The sequence below is a fragment of the Phoxinus phoxinus genome (genome assembly GCF_949152265.1).
Source record: "Phoxinus phoxinus genome assembly, chromosome: 19".
Lineage (NCBI taxonomy): Eukaryota > Metazoa > Chordata > Actinopteri > Cypriniformes > Leuciscidae > Phoxinus > Phoxinus phoxinus.
The window spans coordinates 3303956-3319422 of record NC_136894.1 but is presented as its reverse complement, the minus strand read 5'-3'; the positions used below and the strand labels follow the sequence as shown (position 1 = coordinate 3319422).

At 39.4% G+C, this 15467-nt stretch overlaps 1 protein-coding gene across 1 annotated transcript in view; it reads left to right on the top strand.

The window, feature by feature from the left end:
- sdc3 (syndecan 3) overlaps nt 1-15185 on the top strand; it is a 41120-nt gene extending 25935 nt beyond the window's left edge. Inside the window, exons 2-5 of the mRNA XM_079590578.1 lie at nt 632-731; nt 3094-3848; nt 4866-5076; nt 13914-15185. Of these exons, the coding sequence (XP_079446704.1) occupies nt 632-731; nt 3094-3848; nt 4866-5076; nt 13914-14080 (1233 nt within the window). The 3' untranslated portion in view covers nt 14081-15185. The remainder of the gene's footprint in view (nt 1-631; nt 732-3093; nt 3849-4865; nt 5077-13913) is intronic.
- The last annotated feature ends 282 nt before the right edge of the window (nt 15186-15467 follow it).

Here is a 15467-nt window from a genome sequence, read left to right as displayed (position 1 = left end):
TCCCAAACACGCTCAAAGAGCTCGACCAATCACAACACACTGATCCAACCGACCAATCAGAGCACAGTGTGCTTATCAGAAGGAGGGGCTTCATAGAGACAGGAACTAAACAGAGCGTTACTGACAGACTGGGAAGAGAGGAGCCGCAACAATAGAGAATATGGGAAAAATAATGTGTTTTGAACATTGAAGCATAAAAACCTATTTTAGTTGAGAACAAAATCAATGGCATGACAGGTTCGCTGATATGTTTCTTGCCAAAAACAGCTTTTAAAACTTTTTTTTAATGGAACTGTTTGCATTGTAATGTAATGGAATTTGTTAAGCATTATACCACAGCATTATTATGACCACAGTTCTCTCATGTACAGTATATGACACACTGGGTCTGAGGACAGTCGAGCTCTTTTTCTGCTGAATTTTCATCCCTATTTAAGAAATTGGGTTAAATGCAAGTGTTGCCCCTAGCAACGGGCCTCTCGATGAAACGGCTCCCCACACAAGACCCCTTCACACTTACACATGAACACACACACACACACACACACACACACACACACACTGTAAATCTGATATTGGTTTTGAAATATAAGCATCCAACATTTCTGACTTGCTTGTTCTCTGTTTTAAGGCCCAGCGTGGCACATCTCCACTGAGCGACACGGAGAGTTCTGGAGATGGAGACGAGTTATACGATGATGAAGACTTCTTTTCTGGATCCGGCTCTGGCTGTGAGTGTGATGTGTGTGTTGTGTTTGTGACGTGTGAATCACTCATTACGAGGTCACAGCTGCCTTGTTTATAAGTCCATCCCGGACTTCCAATCCCCTCACCAGCTGGTATAATTCTCACAACTCAACGCCTTCGTCTTCATCTCTCTCTCTCTCTCTCTCTCTCTCTCTCTCTCTCTCTCTCTCTCTCTCTCTCTCTCTCTCTCTCTCTCTCTCTCTCACACACACACACACACACACACACACACACACACACACACACACACACACACACACACAGGAAATGCGGGAAATCTCTCTCTCTCTCTCTCTCTCTCTCTCTCTCTCTCTCTCTCTCTCTCTCACACACATTCCTCCCACAACTTCATAGTTATTTAAGCCTCTGTTTAGCTGAAGCCCACAGACCGTATTTTATTGTACATAAAAAGCACTTCTTCGTGAGTGTGAGTGTGTGGTCCTGGTAAACCCTACATCATGGGGACATAATGTCCCGACTAATAATAAATAAAGTTGAGTTAACCTAACCTAACCTAACCTACAAGGATGGCAATATCCAAAATCCTTGTTTGTTTTGGTCCCCATGAGGAAAACTGCTTATAAATCATACTAAGTGATGTTTTTTGAAAATGTAAAACTGCTAAAAGTTGTGTGTGACGGGTGTTAGGGGTCGGGTTAGTGTAAGGGGAGAGAATATACAGTATACAGAGAATATGTACAGTATAAAAATTAATATGTCTATAGAAAGTCCCCATAAAACATGAAAACGTGTGTGTGTGTTTGTGTGTGTGTGTGTGTGTGTGTGTGTGTGTGTGTGTGTGTGTGTGTGTGTGTGTGTGTGTGTGTGTGTGTGTGTGTGTGTGTGTGTGTGTGTGTGTGTGTGTGTGTGTGTGTGTGTGTGTGTGTGTGTGTGCGTGCGTGTGTGTGTGATCATCTGATCCTCAGTAATCAGATTACTGTAAATAAGATCAGTTAATCAGCAGGAATCTGGGTGTGGACAGACAATATCCGCTAGTGTGTTTGGGTGTTTCTTCTGTGAACTTTGTGCCCTGTGGATGCTTAGAAAATAAACTCTCTTCTAACACACTTTTCACACATTTTTTTTATTTATTTGACCACTGCAAACAGCAAACATAAATATATCACAGGAGACTTGAAAATCATGAACATTACCACCACAACGTAATTTCAGTTTTTATATATTTGATAAAGAACTGTGGTGGTTTAAACAATTCTGGACTAGTGTTATTTCAGTGTAATTTATAGTTTTGATTAATATTTTGAATTGGTTTTTTAATATATATTTTCCGGTTTCATTTAAATTTTAGTTAAAGTTTTAGTAATTTTTGTTTTGTTTTTTATTTTATTTAAAGCAACAACATTTTTTTATTTTATATATATATATATATATATATATATATATATATATATATATATATATATATAGTTTTAGTTTCATTTAACTATAATATGATATAATAATTTAAATATAATACAAATATAAAAAATAACTGGTTTGGACTAAAATGGAGTAAATGGCTATTTTTCATAGCTACGATTTTATGTCTACTAAATACAGATTTTACTTTTTTTTTTACTTTTCTTGCATAATTTGACAATAACAGAAAAAAAAAGAAAAAAATCAATAAATATGTATCCTTTACACTAACATAACTATCACTGGTTACTTATAAATCGTTGTGTTGGAAATTACATCACAACTTATAATAATAATTTATGCAAAACATTAGATAATATAACTATAATAATATACAAATAATATATAATTTTGTTTTAATTATTTTACTCTTTGTTTAGATTATCATAGTTTTTAAAATATATTTATTATGATGGATTTTCATAATTTGAGATTAAACGTCAAGGTCAAGGGTAAATAGTAAAATCTACACATAAAAAGCATTTGAAAAGCAGCTAAAAATAAACGATGAAGGCAAACTTTCTAATGTGGCCTTCATTTAATAGAAAGAAAAAAATCTTTTATCGGTTGAAATCAGTTTGCTTTAATAAAAATCAACCCGTGGGACATAAAAGTGCCTGTAGTTAAAAACCACCATCTGTGTGTGTGTGTGTGTGCTTTATGAGGAGAGTTTGTGTGTTGCAGTGCTGTTTGCTTTGTTCTCTGTATCTAGTGTGTGTGCTTGTGTATTTCTTACCAAGGTTATTGATATTTTATTCATGTGTTGCCATGGGGATGTTCACATTCCTGTGCTGACCAATCTAAAGGTAGCTTTGAAGCCTTGCAGACGCTTGCGCTAGGTATCATATGACACATTAACACGGCCTAAAATGGCCGAGAGTATTGATCTCCTTCAGTGTTTTCATAGCTCTTTCTCTTCTCTTCCAGTTCCAGATATTAATGTTCCTCCGAGTGCAACAAGTGTGTCTTTCACTACAAAGGAGCCCCTCCCACTTTCCACCACACAGGCCACAGGCCCCGCCCCCTCGGCCCCCCCCGCCGCCGAGCCCAGCCGCCCACCTGCACCTGTACCTGAGCTGGAGCAAGAGAGCGGCGTGGGACAAGATGTAGACAGCAAACCGGAGATGGAGAACGAGAAAAAGGAGGAGGATATACAGGAATCCGTGACGGAAATTAGTTTTGACCAAGAGAGGTCGAAGGCTACGGTTGCACCGTGGCTGACTGACGTTCCTGAAGTGTTTGTGGACTCATCCACCAATCTGGATGAGACTACAGTGGCCCCTAGTGACCAGGATGAAGACGAAGATCTGTACATTAGTAAAGAACCCATGATAGTTAAACCATTAATCACAACAGAGACCCCAAGTGATGACATCACAACCACTGAGGTTATGCCCACCACCGTTTCGTCCACCACTGCTAAACCGACCAGAGCCCGTCCTGTCCCAACCACGCCAAGCCCCGCCCCCGTACGACCCCGGCAACCACAGACCACGCCAAGCCCCGCCCCTGTACGACCCCGGCAACCACAGACCACGCCAAGCCCCGCCCCTGTACGACCCCGGCAACCACAGACCACGCCAAGCCCTGCCCCCGTACGACCCCAGCAACCACAGACCACCCCGAGTAGAGCCGCCCCGACCGAGAGCAGCACTCGCTCGCTCATGAGCTCCAGCACACAGGTGGGATATGTGGATTCATTTAAACTCTAAATAGTTAGTTAGTTGGTTAGTTGGTTAGTTGGTTAGTTAGTCAGTTAGTAAGTTAGTTGGTTAGTCGGTCAGTTAGTTAGTTGGTTAGTTAGTCAGTTAGTTGGTCAGTCAGTTAGTTGGTTAGTTAGTCAGTTAGTTGGTTAGTTAGTCAGTTAGTTAGTTAGTCAGTTAGTTAGTTAGTCAGTTAGTTAGTTGGTCAGTTAGTTGGTTAGTTAGTCAGTTAGTTGGTTCGTTAGTCAGTTAGTTAGTTAGTCAGTTAGTTAGTTGGTCAGTTAGTTAGTTGGTCAGTCAGTTAGTTGGTTAGTTAGTCAGTTAGTTGGTCAGTCAGTTAGTTGGTTAGTTAGTCAGTTAGTTAGTCAGTTAGTTAGTTGGTCGGTTAGTTGGTTGGTTGGTTGGTTGGTTAGTTAGTTGGTTAGTTAGTTAGTTGGTTAGTCAGTTAGTTGGTTGGTTGGTTGGTTGGTTGGTTAGTTAGTCAGTTAGTTGGTCAGTCGGTTAGTTGGTCAGTCGGTTAGTTAGTCAGTTAGTTACCAACTAACTAACTAACTAGTTAGTAAGGATACACCAATATGAAAATTCTAGCCAATACAGATAGGCCAGTAAATATTTTCAATAAATGGTAGATATTAAAATTTTATATTATCTATATGTCTTAAATAAATAAATAAAAAAAATATTTTTTTTCAAAGAAATAAATTATTTGTATTTTTTGTGCATATGAATGTCATCTGTGAATGAATAGCATTCGTTTAGTTTGTGCATATTGCATCAAAATCATACTTTCATCAGATGATTCAGACAGTTTTTGCTATTTCTACTCTCACAAACCAGATTTATAATGCATTCAAAACCAGGCACTTTTACAGGACGGTCGGTCGGTCAGCAGTTTTTGCTCTGCTTCCCTGCTTTCTGCTACACATGATCTATTGTGCAATTGTGAAAGGTTATGATCATTTTTTCTTTTCTTTTTTTCTCGTCTTCCTCATTTAGACACAAACAACAGATGCAACTGTAAATAATGAAGTTGCAGGACCAGGTCCAAGTGGTGAGATTGAAGTTGTCCGAGGCAACGAGGTCGGCCGAGGACGAGGAGCGGGAGCGGGAGAACCGGATCTGAGCGGGAACAGAGTCGATGCTCCCGGATCCTCTGCTGCTCAACTTCCACAGAAGAACATCCTCGAGAGGAAGGAGGTCTTGATAGGTGAGAGATGAGACGCCTTCCACAACACCGTCTGTCCTAGCTTTTCTTACTTCTGTCTGTCTTTGTGTCTCGTATATATCTTTCATTTTTCTGTACATCTTTTTTGTCTGTCTCCCTGTAGCTTATAAGATTAGAGGCGATGCGAATAAATAGATCACACTGAACTGTAGACCCCACAGATTATTAGAGATTATTTGATCAAAAATACAGTAAATTGTGAAATATTATGTAGGCTAACAACTATTTAAATCTATTTTAAAATGTAATTTATTCCTGTGATCAAAGCTGAATTTTCAGCATCATTACTCCAGTCTTCAGTGTCACATGATCCTTCAGAAATCAGTATAATATGATGATTTGCTGCTCAAGATTATTATCAATTTTGAAAACAGTTGTGCTGCTGCTTCATATTTTTATGGAAACCGTGATACATTTTTTCAGGATTCTTTGATAAATACAAAGTTCAAATGAACAGCGTTTATTTGAAATATAAATCTTTTATATTACCGTAAATGTCTTTACTATACTCTTACTTTTAAAAAATTTAATGCATACTTGCTGAATAAAGTATTAATTTTTCTTTTTTTTTCTTCTTTTTAGGGCCCAAGCCTTGAAAAGGCGAAGGCCCTATTGTTTTTCTTCGGATTATTATTTATTAGGGCCCAAGCCTTGAAAAGGCGAAGGCCCTATTGTTTTCCTTCGGATTATTATTTATTCTTCTTCTTCTTCTTTATTATTATTATTTTACTACCTTTTGGGCACTTTTGGGGGCCTTAACGTGCTCAAAAACTCTTGAAACTTTGCACAAATGTCAGAACCCGCGGCCATTAGAGCCGGACTGAAGCTGGGACCCGGGCGTGGCAGGGGGGCTCGCCAGCGCCCCCTGGAATGGGATTCAAAAACATGTCCATATCTCAAACACGCTTGCATGTAATAATATGAAACTCGGTACACATATAGATCTCATCGGGCCGAACAACTTTCGTGCTCTAAGTTTTACGCCAGTCCAACAGGAAGTTGGTTATTATGGGTTGTATGGAAACGCATGTTCTGGCATTTGAAACACTTCTCCTAGAGAATTCATCGGATGACCACGAAACTCGGTGTGCATGAAGCCAAGACATGGAGGATGATAAATTGCGAGGGGATTTTTGATATCTCGAACGGTTTGGCCGTGGCGAGGAAACAAATTTATGGCGAATATTGGAAACAGGAAGTGTGTTATAACATCCTCATACATTAACTGATCTTGATGAAACTTCAGCAGTGTGTTCATGGTAAGAAGCCGATCACATGGATGTGACTATTGTGAGTCAAAGTTATAGCGCCACCAACTGGCAGCAGGAAGTGTGTCACTTTCAAAATGCTTTGAAATCACCCTCTTATTTTTACCCGATTTGCTTCAAACTTCATCTGTATAATGTAAACACACGGCAGATGTAGACCTGTGAAAGGATTATTGATATCTTAAATACTGTTGCCATGGCAACGCATCAAACTTTAATATTCTTTTTTAAAGTTTTTGAGACTCTTAGCATACTTGAAATTGCATGAAACTCGACAGACACTTTACATTTATTGCCTAGTACACTTGTGCAAAGTTTCAGAAACGGGCGTGGTAAGGGGCTCAGTAGCGCCACCTTTAGTGAAAAATGGGGTATTAGTTTTACCTACAGTAACAAAAATCGGTATCTATATTTATCTCCACGAGCCGGACAACTTTCTAATTGACAGTCATTAGCTCCGACCAACAGGAAGTCAGATATTTTGGTTTGAATGTGATTTGATGGGAATTTTGCCTATTCTCTCTCAGTGTCTGTGTGTGTGAGAGAGGAGGGGGGGCTTTATTTTAACCCTTTCTCTGCTGTGTGCAAAATCTCGGGCACTTTTGGGGCCCTTAACGTGCTCGAAAACTCTTGAAACTTTGCACACAGGTCAGAACCTGCGGCCATCAGGGCCGGGCTGAAGCTGGTACCCGGGCGTGGCAGGGGGGCTCAACAGCGCCCCCTTTAACGGGGTCCGAAAACTTGGTCCATATATCAAACTGAATATTGCATGAATTAGTATGAAACTCGGTACACATATAGATCTCATCGGGCCGAACAACTTTCGTGCTCTAAGTTTTACGCCAGCCCAACAGGAAGTCGGCTATTATGGGTTGTATGAAAACGCACGCCCCTGGAATTTTATATACTCCTCCAAGAAATTTAATTTGATCTTCACCAAACTCGGTCAGCATGAAGTCAAGACATTGAGGATGCTAAATTGCGGATGGCTTTTTGATATCTCGAACGGTTTGGCCGTGGCGAGGAAACGAAATTATGGCGAGAAAAGAGAAACACGATGTGTTATAACGTCTTCATACATTAATTGATCTTGATGAAACTTCAGTAGCGTGTTTGTTGTAAGAGGCCGATCACATGGATGTAACTAATGTGAGTCAAAGTTATAGCGCCACCAACTGGCAGCAGGAAGTGTGTTACTTTTGACAAAAGTGGGGGGGTTAGTTTTACCTACAGTCACAAAACTTGGTATGTATATTGTGCACATCGAGCCGGACAACTTTCTGATTTACAGTCATTAGCTCCGACCAACAGGAAGTCAGATATTTTGGTTTGAATGTGGTTTTGTCTCTCTCTGAAAGAGTTCCCCCAGCCATTCTGTGTGTGTGTGTGTGTGTGTGTGTGTGTGTGTGTGTGTCTCTGTGTGTGTGTGTCTCTGTGTGTGTGTGTCTCTGTGTGTGTGTCTGTGTGGGGAGGGGAGCAGAAAGACTATGAACAATTGTGCCATCTAGTGTTTTATACTATGTATAAATGTGTTTTTTATTTTAAACAAGTGTTTTAAAGTACACTAATTTCAATTAATGATATGCTGCATTTTTATGTATATTTAAACATTATCAAAGTTAGGATGTCATTTTTTTAGTTTCAAAACTTATCTGTCTCTGTCTCCCTTTGGCTGTCATTACCCTCCCCTCACTCCCACAGTCTCACTTATTTCTTTCTGTATCAAATAATATTACCATAAACAAAAAGTTTGAGTTTCTTTTTCAATCAATGTGTAACTTAAAAATAAGCAGATTAAACAGATATGTTTGAGGGCAAGACATGAAAACGATGAAATATAATATAGTATTAGTAAAAGAGTGCAGTATAGGGTTGGATGAATCAGATAAATAACATATTTTGTAAAAAAAACATTTGGTTAAATAAAATCGAGTGATACATAGGGCTATATTGCCCTCTCGACAGTCAAAGCGGGTTACGTTATTGCCCGTCGTGCACAGGAACCCGAAAGGCAACGGGGTGGCGGCTTTATATATATATATATATATATATATATATATATATATATATATATATATATATAAATAAATATAGCTGCAAGCAGCGATGGAGGGCCCAAGCCGGGGGCACCGCCACCCCGGTGCCTTTAGTGTAACTAAAGGCACCAGGGTGGCGGTGCCACCGGCTTGGGCCCGTAATCGCTGCTTGCAGCTATATTTATTTATATATATATATATATATATATATATATATATATATATATATATATATATATAATTATTCTTTATTATTATTATTTTACTACCTTTTGGGCACTTTTGGGGGCCTTAACGTGCTCAAAAACTCTTGAAACTTTGCACAAATGTCAGAACCCGCGGCCATTAGGGCCCGACTGAAGCTGGTACCCGGGCGTGGCAGGGGGGCTCGCCAGCGCCCCCTGGAATGGGATTCAAAAACATGTCCATATCTCAAACACGCTTGCATGTAATAATATGAAACTCGGTACACGTATAGATCTCATCGGGCCGAACAACTTTCGTGCTCTAAGTTTTACGCCAGTCCAACAGGAAGTCGGTTATTATGGGCTGTATGGAAACGCATGTTCTGGCATTTGAAACACTTGTCCTAGAGAATTCATCGGATGACCACGAAACTCGGTGTGCATGAAGTCAAGACATGGAGGATGATAAATTGCGAGGGGATTTTTGATATCTCAAACGGTTTGGCCGTGGCGAGGAAACGAATTTATGGCGAATATTGGAAACAGGAAGTGTGTTATAACATCCTCATACATTAACTGATCTTGATGAAACTTCAGCAGTGTGTTCATGGTAAGAAGCCGATCACATGGATGTGACTATTGTGAGTCAAAGTTATAGCGCCACCAACTGGCAGCAGGAAGTGTGTCACTTTCGAAATGCTTTGAAATCACCCTCTTATTTTTACCCGATTTGCTTCAAACTTCATCTGTATAATGTAAACACACGACAGATGTAGACCTGTGAAAGGATTATTGATATCTTTAATACTGTCGCCATGGCAACGCTTTAAACTTTTATATTCTGTTTGGATGCATTTGAGGCTCTTAACATGCTTCAAATTGCATGAAACTCAACATGCATTTGACATTATTGTGTAATAGACATGTGTGAAGTTTCAGAAACGGGCGTGGTAAGGGGCTCAGTAGCGCCACCTTTAGTCATAAATGGGGTATTAGTTTTACCTACAGTAACCAAACTCGGTACGTATATTCTTCTCTTCGATCCGGACAACTTTCTAATTTACAGTCATTAGCTCCGACCAACAAGAAGTCAGATATTTTGGTTTGAATGTGAGTTTTGGTATATTTTAGACTCCGAGTTTTTAGCGGTGGTTTATTTTATTCACACCAAACTTTTTCAACATGATGAAAATACATTAAAGATGCTAAATTGTGAACGGATATTAAATATCTCAAACGGTTTTGCTATGGCGAGGGATTAAAGTAATGTCCAAAAAAGGAAACACTAAAAGCCTCATATCTTCTAAAAAATTTATTATACACCATTTATTTCTATATAAAAGTATACAAATATCAGAACTAAACCCATTTTGTTCTTTTATTTCAATTTAAGAATTATGTATAAGTTAAAAAACAGCCAGAATGCACTTTTTAAGTCAAAAAATAAGTCATACATAGGGCAATACTGCCCTCTTGTGGTCAAAATCGGGTAGGCCCATTGTATATTGTATCTATATAAATAGTGACTGTTAGAATATTTTCCTACCGGTTAATCGATGTGCAATTAAAGCGGGGGCTTTTAAATCGCTAACTTAAAAGCCAAAGTAAGTACTGGACGTCCAGTAGGAATGAACTAAAACACATTCACTCTGTTCTGCTCGTTCCTCGCCGTGAACGCGTTATTGCCCGTGCAGCCGTGAGCATTTAGTTTAATTTTAAACATAGCGCCATTTCGGGGGTGGGATTGCTTGAATTGCGTGTTCAATAGCCTATTATTCTTAATCTTTTCAGTCAGCTTTTCACCCATGATTAATGAAATTGGACTCCTTGTGCTGATGTTTGCTGCGACTCATTCAGCTCACGATTTATTAAGCGGACACGTTCAGGTTTTAATAGGCTAGTGCCCACTATATTTGAATATCTGTATATTGTAATATCTATACCTAGTCACACCCTACTCTTATTAAATGTATGCTTCATAGTTCATTTTTAATTTCTAAATTTGATCAATAAATTAAATTATTTAGAATAATAAGACACTATAGGACTGTTAGCCTACCCTGTGGCTGATCAAATTAAATATTTTACACTGAAAAATAACAATGCATTAAATAATGTTTTAAGATTGTTTTAAATATAAGTTAATTAACGATCGTTGCAAAGAATGAAAGGCTACTTTTAAACATAACACTAAACCTCCTATAGGTGTCGCCAGGCGACCGTCTTAATGAGCGAGTCATTGATTCATTCGTTCAAACGAGTCGTTCGAACGACTGAGTCATTCATGAATGACACAGATCTTTATGGATTGATCATTGAATCTTTGAGTCAAGCGATTCTTTCAGAATGCGGAATCATTCACTAATGAAAAAACACTGTGAGATGCGCGATGGTTCTGCTGTGATCTTTGTTTAACTATTTTCGCTGCTGAAACAGAACAAAAACAGTCAACATTGTTGTGTGTGTGTGTGATTTTGGTTGGGTGACATTTGTATGTTACAGTTTGACAAGAGTTTATAGTTTAACAAAAGCACAATGTTGTGTTTTATTGCAAGTGCACACAAATATAAGGAAACACTTTGCAGTTTGAATGATGTCCTGTATGAACAAAATGACGGAGTATGTTTTTATGTCTCCATTTTTCGATCGATCCTCGTACACACACACACACACACACACACACACACACACACACACACACTGCAATCTTGACATCGCAGCCACACACACAGACAGCCCCTCCTGTGTTTGTCTGTGTGGGGAGGGGGGCAGAAAGACTATTAAAAATAGGTATATTGTGCCATCTAGTGTTTTATACTATGTATAAATGTGTTTTTTCTTTTAAACAAGTGTTTTAAAGTACACTAATTTCAATTAATTCAATGCTGCATTTTAATGTATATTTAAACATTATCAAAGACTACTTTCTGTCAAAGTTAGGATGTTATTTTTTTAGTTTCAAAAGTTCTCTGTCTCTGTCGGCCATTCCCCTCCCCTATTCCTGTTTTTCATTGCACGCTTTTAAATGTAAAAAAATCTTTCTGTTTTGATATATTTAAACTTTTTAAAAAATCTAGCAAAAAATGCGCCTTTTTGCACAACCCATTTTTTATTTTTTTATTTTTTCACTGTTCTAATCAGGTCAGGCAAGTCAAATGATCTGTCTTGTCCCTTAAAAAAATTTATATATATATATACCACACTTCATATGAATTTTTGGTCTTGTGTACTTACAATGGCTGCTGATTTCATGTGTCCGTTAAGTCCATGAAACTGTAGGGTGTCTAATTTTCATTTTAGTTTTCAGAACGGTGCTCATGCCCTCGATGCGCACTTTTGCAGAACCCACACTGATGCAAGCTCTAAAGCGGAGATACGTTATTGCCCGTTGTGCACAAGAACCCTAAAGGCACCGGGGTGGCGGTTTTTATATATATATATATATATATAAATAAATATAGCTGCAAGCAGCGATGGAGGGCCCAAGCCGGTGGCACCTCCACCCTGGTGCCTTTAGTGCAACTAAAGGCACCGGGGTGGCGGTGCCACCGGCTTGGGCCCGTAATCGCTGCTTGCAGCTATATTTATTTATATATATATATATATATATATTTTTTCTTTCTTTTTTTCCCTTTTTTAAATCTGACTGACCCCAAACTTTTGAACGGTAATGTAAATATTATGCTCAAGATTCAAGCATGAAATAGCATAAGCACATTATAAAAACACATTAAAGTCATTATGTATTAGCAAAATAAATAGTATTTTGTTTAGAGTATCGGTTGTTTAAAGGAGCAGTTCACCCAAAAATGTATTTACTTTATTTTTGGTGTACTATCCCTTTAAGAACAGCTTGGCTTTCATGATCTCAATCAAGAGCCTCTCTCTCTCTCTCGTCTCTCTCTCCTCAGCCGTTCTGATTGGAGGACTGTTTGCCTTTGTATTTTCTGACTTCCTGGTCATAGGTAAAGACGTACCTATGACCACGCTCTTTGTCTTTCTTCCTCGTTCACATTCACCTTCTCTGTTTGTTTAGCTGAGCCTCTCTCTCTCTCTCTCTCTCTCTCTCTCTCTCTCTCTCTCTCTCTCTCTCTCTCTCTCTCTCTCTCTCCTCTCTCTCTCTCTCTCCTCTCGTTTCTCTCTGTCATCTGATATGCTGTCTCTCTCTCCTCAGCCATTCTGATTGGAGGACTGTTTGCCTTTGTATTTGCAGACTTCCTGGTCATAGGTAAAGACGTAGGAGTCGCTCATACATCGTGTTTTGCGCTCTCGCAGTTAAGCTTTAGTTTTAGAGAGATTTAAAACTCTCCCTGCCTTGATTAAATGTGTTTTGTGTTTGTTTGTCTGTGTCTCTATTTCCCGCTCTTTCCGATGGTTCGGTTTTAATCGCACAATGTTGTTTGGTTCAAAACCATTAATGAAACTGATATCGATTGTGTTTTTCAGAGTTCATTTATAGTCGTGCTCATTGATGGCATTGAATCCTTTAAAATCTCAGACTGGAAGGGATCAATGTCATGATGTTAGAATGAAGTCTCTTCTGCTCACCAAGGCTGTATTTATTTAATAAAAAATACTGTAATATTGTAGCCTGGGAAAACCCAGACCACTTCCGGCAAATTTAGATTTGCTCTGCAAGTGGGTCTGGCAAAGAGCCCATTGAAACCCATTTCCAATCCGTCGAAATCGCGGCACCAATCAGAAACGTTGGGGCGGGCTTTACACGATGACGACAGAGCAGAGACGGTGACATAGATTTTGTACATTACAAAGATGGATGCTGCCGTGGAACATCACAACATCACTCGTTCGAATCAGCTATCGCGTCTGTTTCAAGCGATTTAAAATTGTCATTTTCATTAACACAAACAGAGAATTGCTGAGAGTCTCGAGATGTTTCTCCGTCGCTCTGCATACGTCATGTCATTTATCGCTCTGATTGGTTTTAGATCTATCCGACGTCCGTTGGTGACGCCCCTGTGGAAATGAATTGTCTATGGAGCTTTGCCAGACCCAGTTACAACTGAGAGTGGTCTGGGTTTTCCCAGGCTAGTAATATTGTGAAATATTATTACAATTTGAAATGACTTTTCTATGTGAATATATTTTAAATGTAATTTATTGATGCACAGCTGAATTTTCAGCATAATTTCTCCAGTCTTCAGTGCTTGATTTCAAAAGTGCTTGACTTGATCTTGAACACCCTTATATGTCATTGACGCAGAGATATGACACTTGCACATTTATGGATGGTGGGAGAGAATGTGATTGTTGCTGAAGTGTTCATGTGAAATGCTGTTAGTGATCAGTGTCTCTTGCTCTTCCTCCAGCGGTGATCGTCGGAGGTGTAGTCGGAGCGCTCTTCGCGGCGTTCCTCGTGATGTTACTCGTCTACCGGATGAAAAAGAAAGATGAAGGCAGCTACACATTGGAGGAGCCTAAACAAGCCACCGTCACCTACCAGAAACCGGACAAGCAGGAAGAATTCTACGCCTAACATCCATACGTTCACCTTCCTCCATTTCTCCAACCTTGTCCCGTCTCTACCTGCTCCCCCCCCTCTTTCTTTTCAACTCGCCCCCTTTCCTTTGATCCCTTTCTTCCCTCGTTTCCCAATGAGAGTGCCTCTCATTCCACGGACTCTGAACTTTCTTTTCCAAAAAAAAAAAAAAAAAAAACTGAAAAAGATCAATGTAGAAACAAAATGGAATTGGTTGTGGGAGGGGCTTGGGCTAGGGGCGGGGTCAGCGAGGGCGGGGCTTGAGTCTACACATACACAGAGAAGAAAAAAACTTTTTTAAGAACATGTTATTATTGATATGTTTAGGATTGTTGTTCTATGGAATTATGACCAGATTTTTTTTTTTTTTTTTTTTGTAAAGACACTCCGTTTCAGATGTGTTTCCTGCACAATATTACTCTCAGACTGAAAACATGGGAGCAAAAAAAAAAAAAAGAATAAACAGCATGAACAAAATGAGGACAGTTGGGGGTCATGGAGGGATTGTGCAAGTCAGGCGAGAGGGAGAAAGAAATAAGAGTTGCATGGCAGAAGTAGAGTCTGTACTCGAAATGCTCTTCTGTCACCAAGGTCAGTGATCCAGCGTTGTGTGGTGCCTTCCATTTCCCTGGTGCTAGAAACAGAGCTCGAGCAGAGCGAGTGTGTGCGTGTGTGTGTGAGTGTGTGTGCTAGCGCATATGTGTGCGATTGGATGTCTAAGGTGCCCTTGTGACCCCAGCCTAGACACACACACACACACACACACACTCCGACTCCCTCTGCTGGCGAGAGCATGTGTCGGCACGTTTGGAGCAGGGAGCCCGAAACACCAACACAGCACATTAAAAACACTGAAGGTTTGCTGTGAGGGAGCGCATGCATAGAATCAGAGGACTAGCCTCTCCTCTGCTCTGTATAAAAACTTTAGTAATCATTAGTAATAATCAATAATATATCAGCAGCTCTGAATGGAAGGAAATTGGTGATCATAATATTCGTAGTGAAGGATATTATCTATTTAGCTGTGCAGTAAGGTTTTATCGGTGTAAATATCAACTTGACTTTTTTTTGTTTGTAATGCTTTTAACCATGCTATTGTAGTAAAAAAAATAAACACACACACACACACATGCTATCGATATCTACCTATTAGTTAAACCTGGAGAAATGCTGAATGCTCAGCGTTTAGTGTGTCACCGATCATAAGTCAATGTTTTTGTTTTGAAAGGTCAGTCTTTTCCACTCAAATAGAGACATTTCCACTCACACTAACAAGCCTGATGGACAGTCATGCTCAAGACGGATGTTGATGGGGAACTTGTGCGATTAGGGGATTGGGATATTAATATTATCGCTGTGGGTAACAGATGCAACATAAACTTAA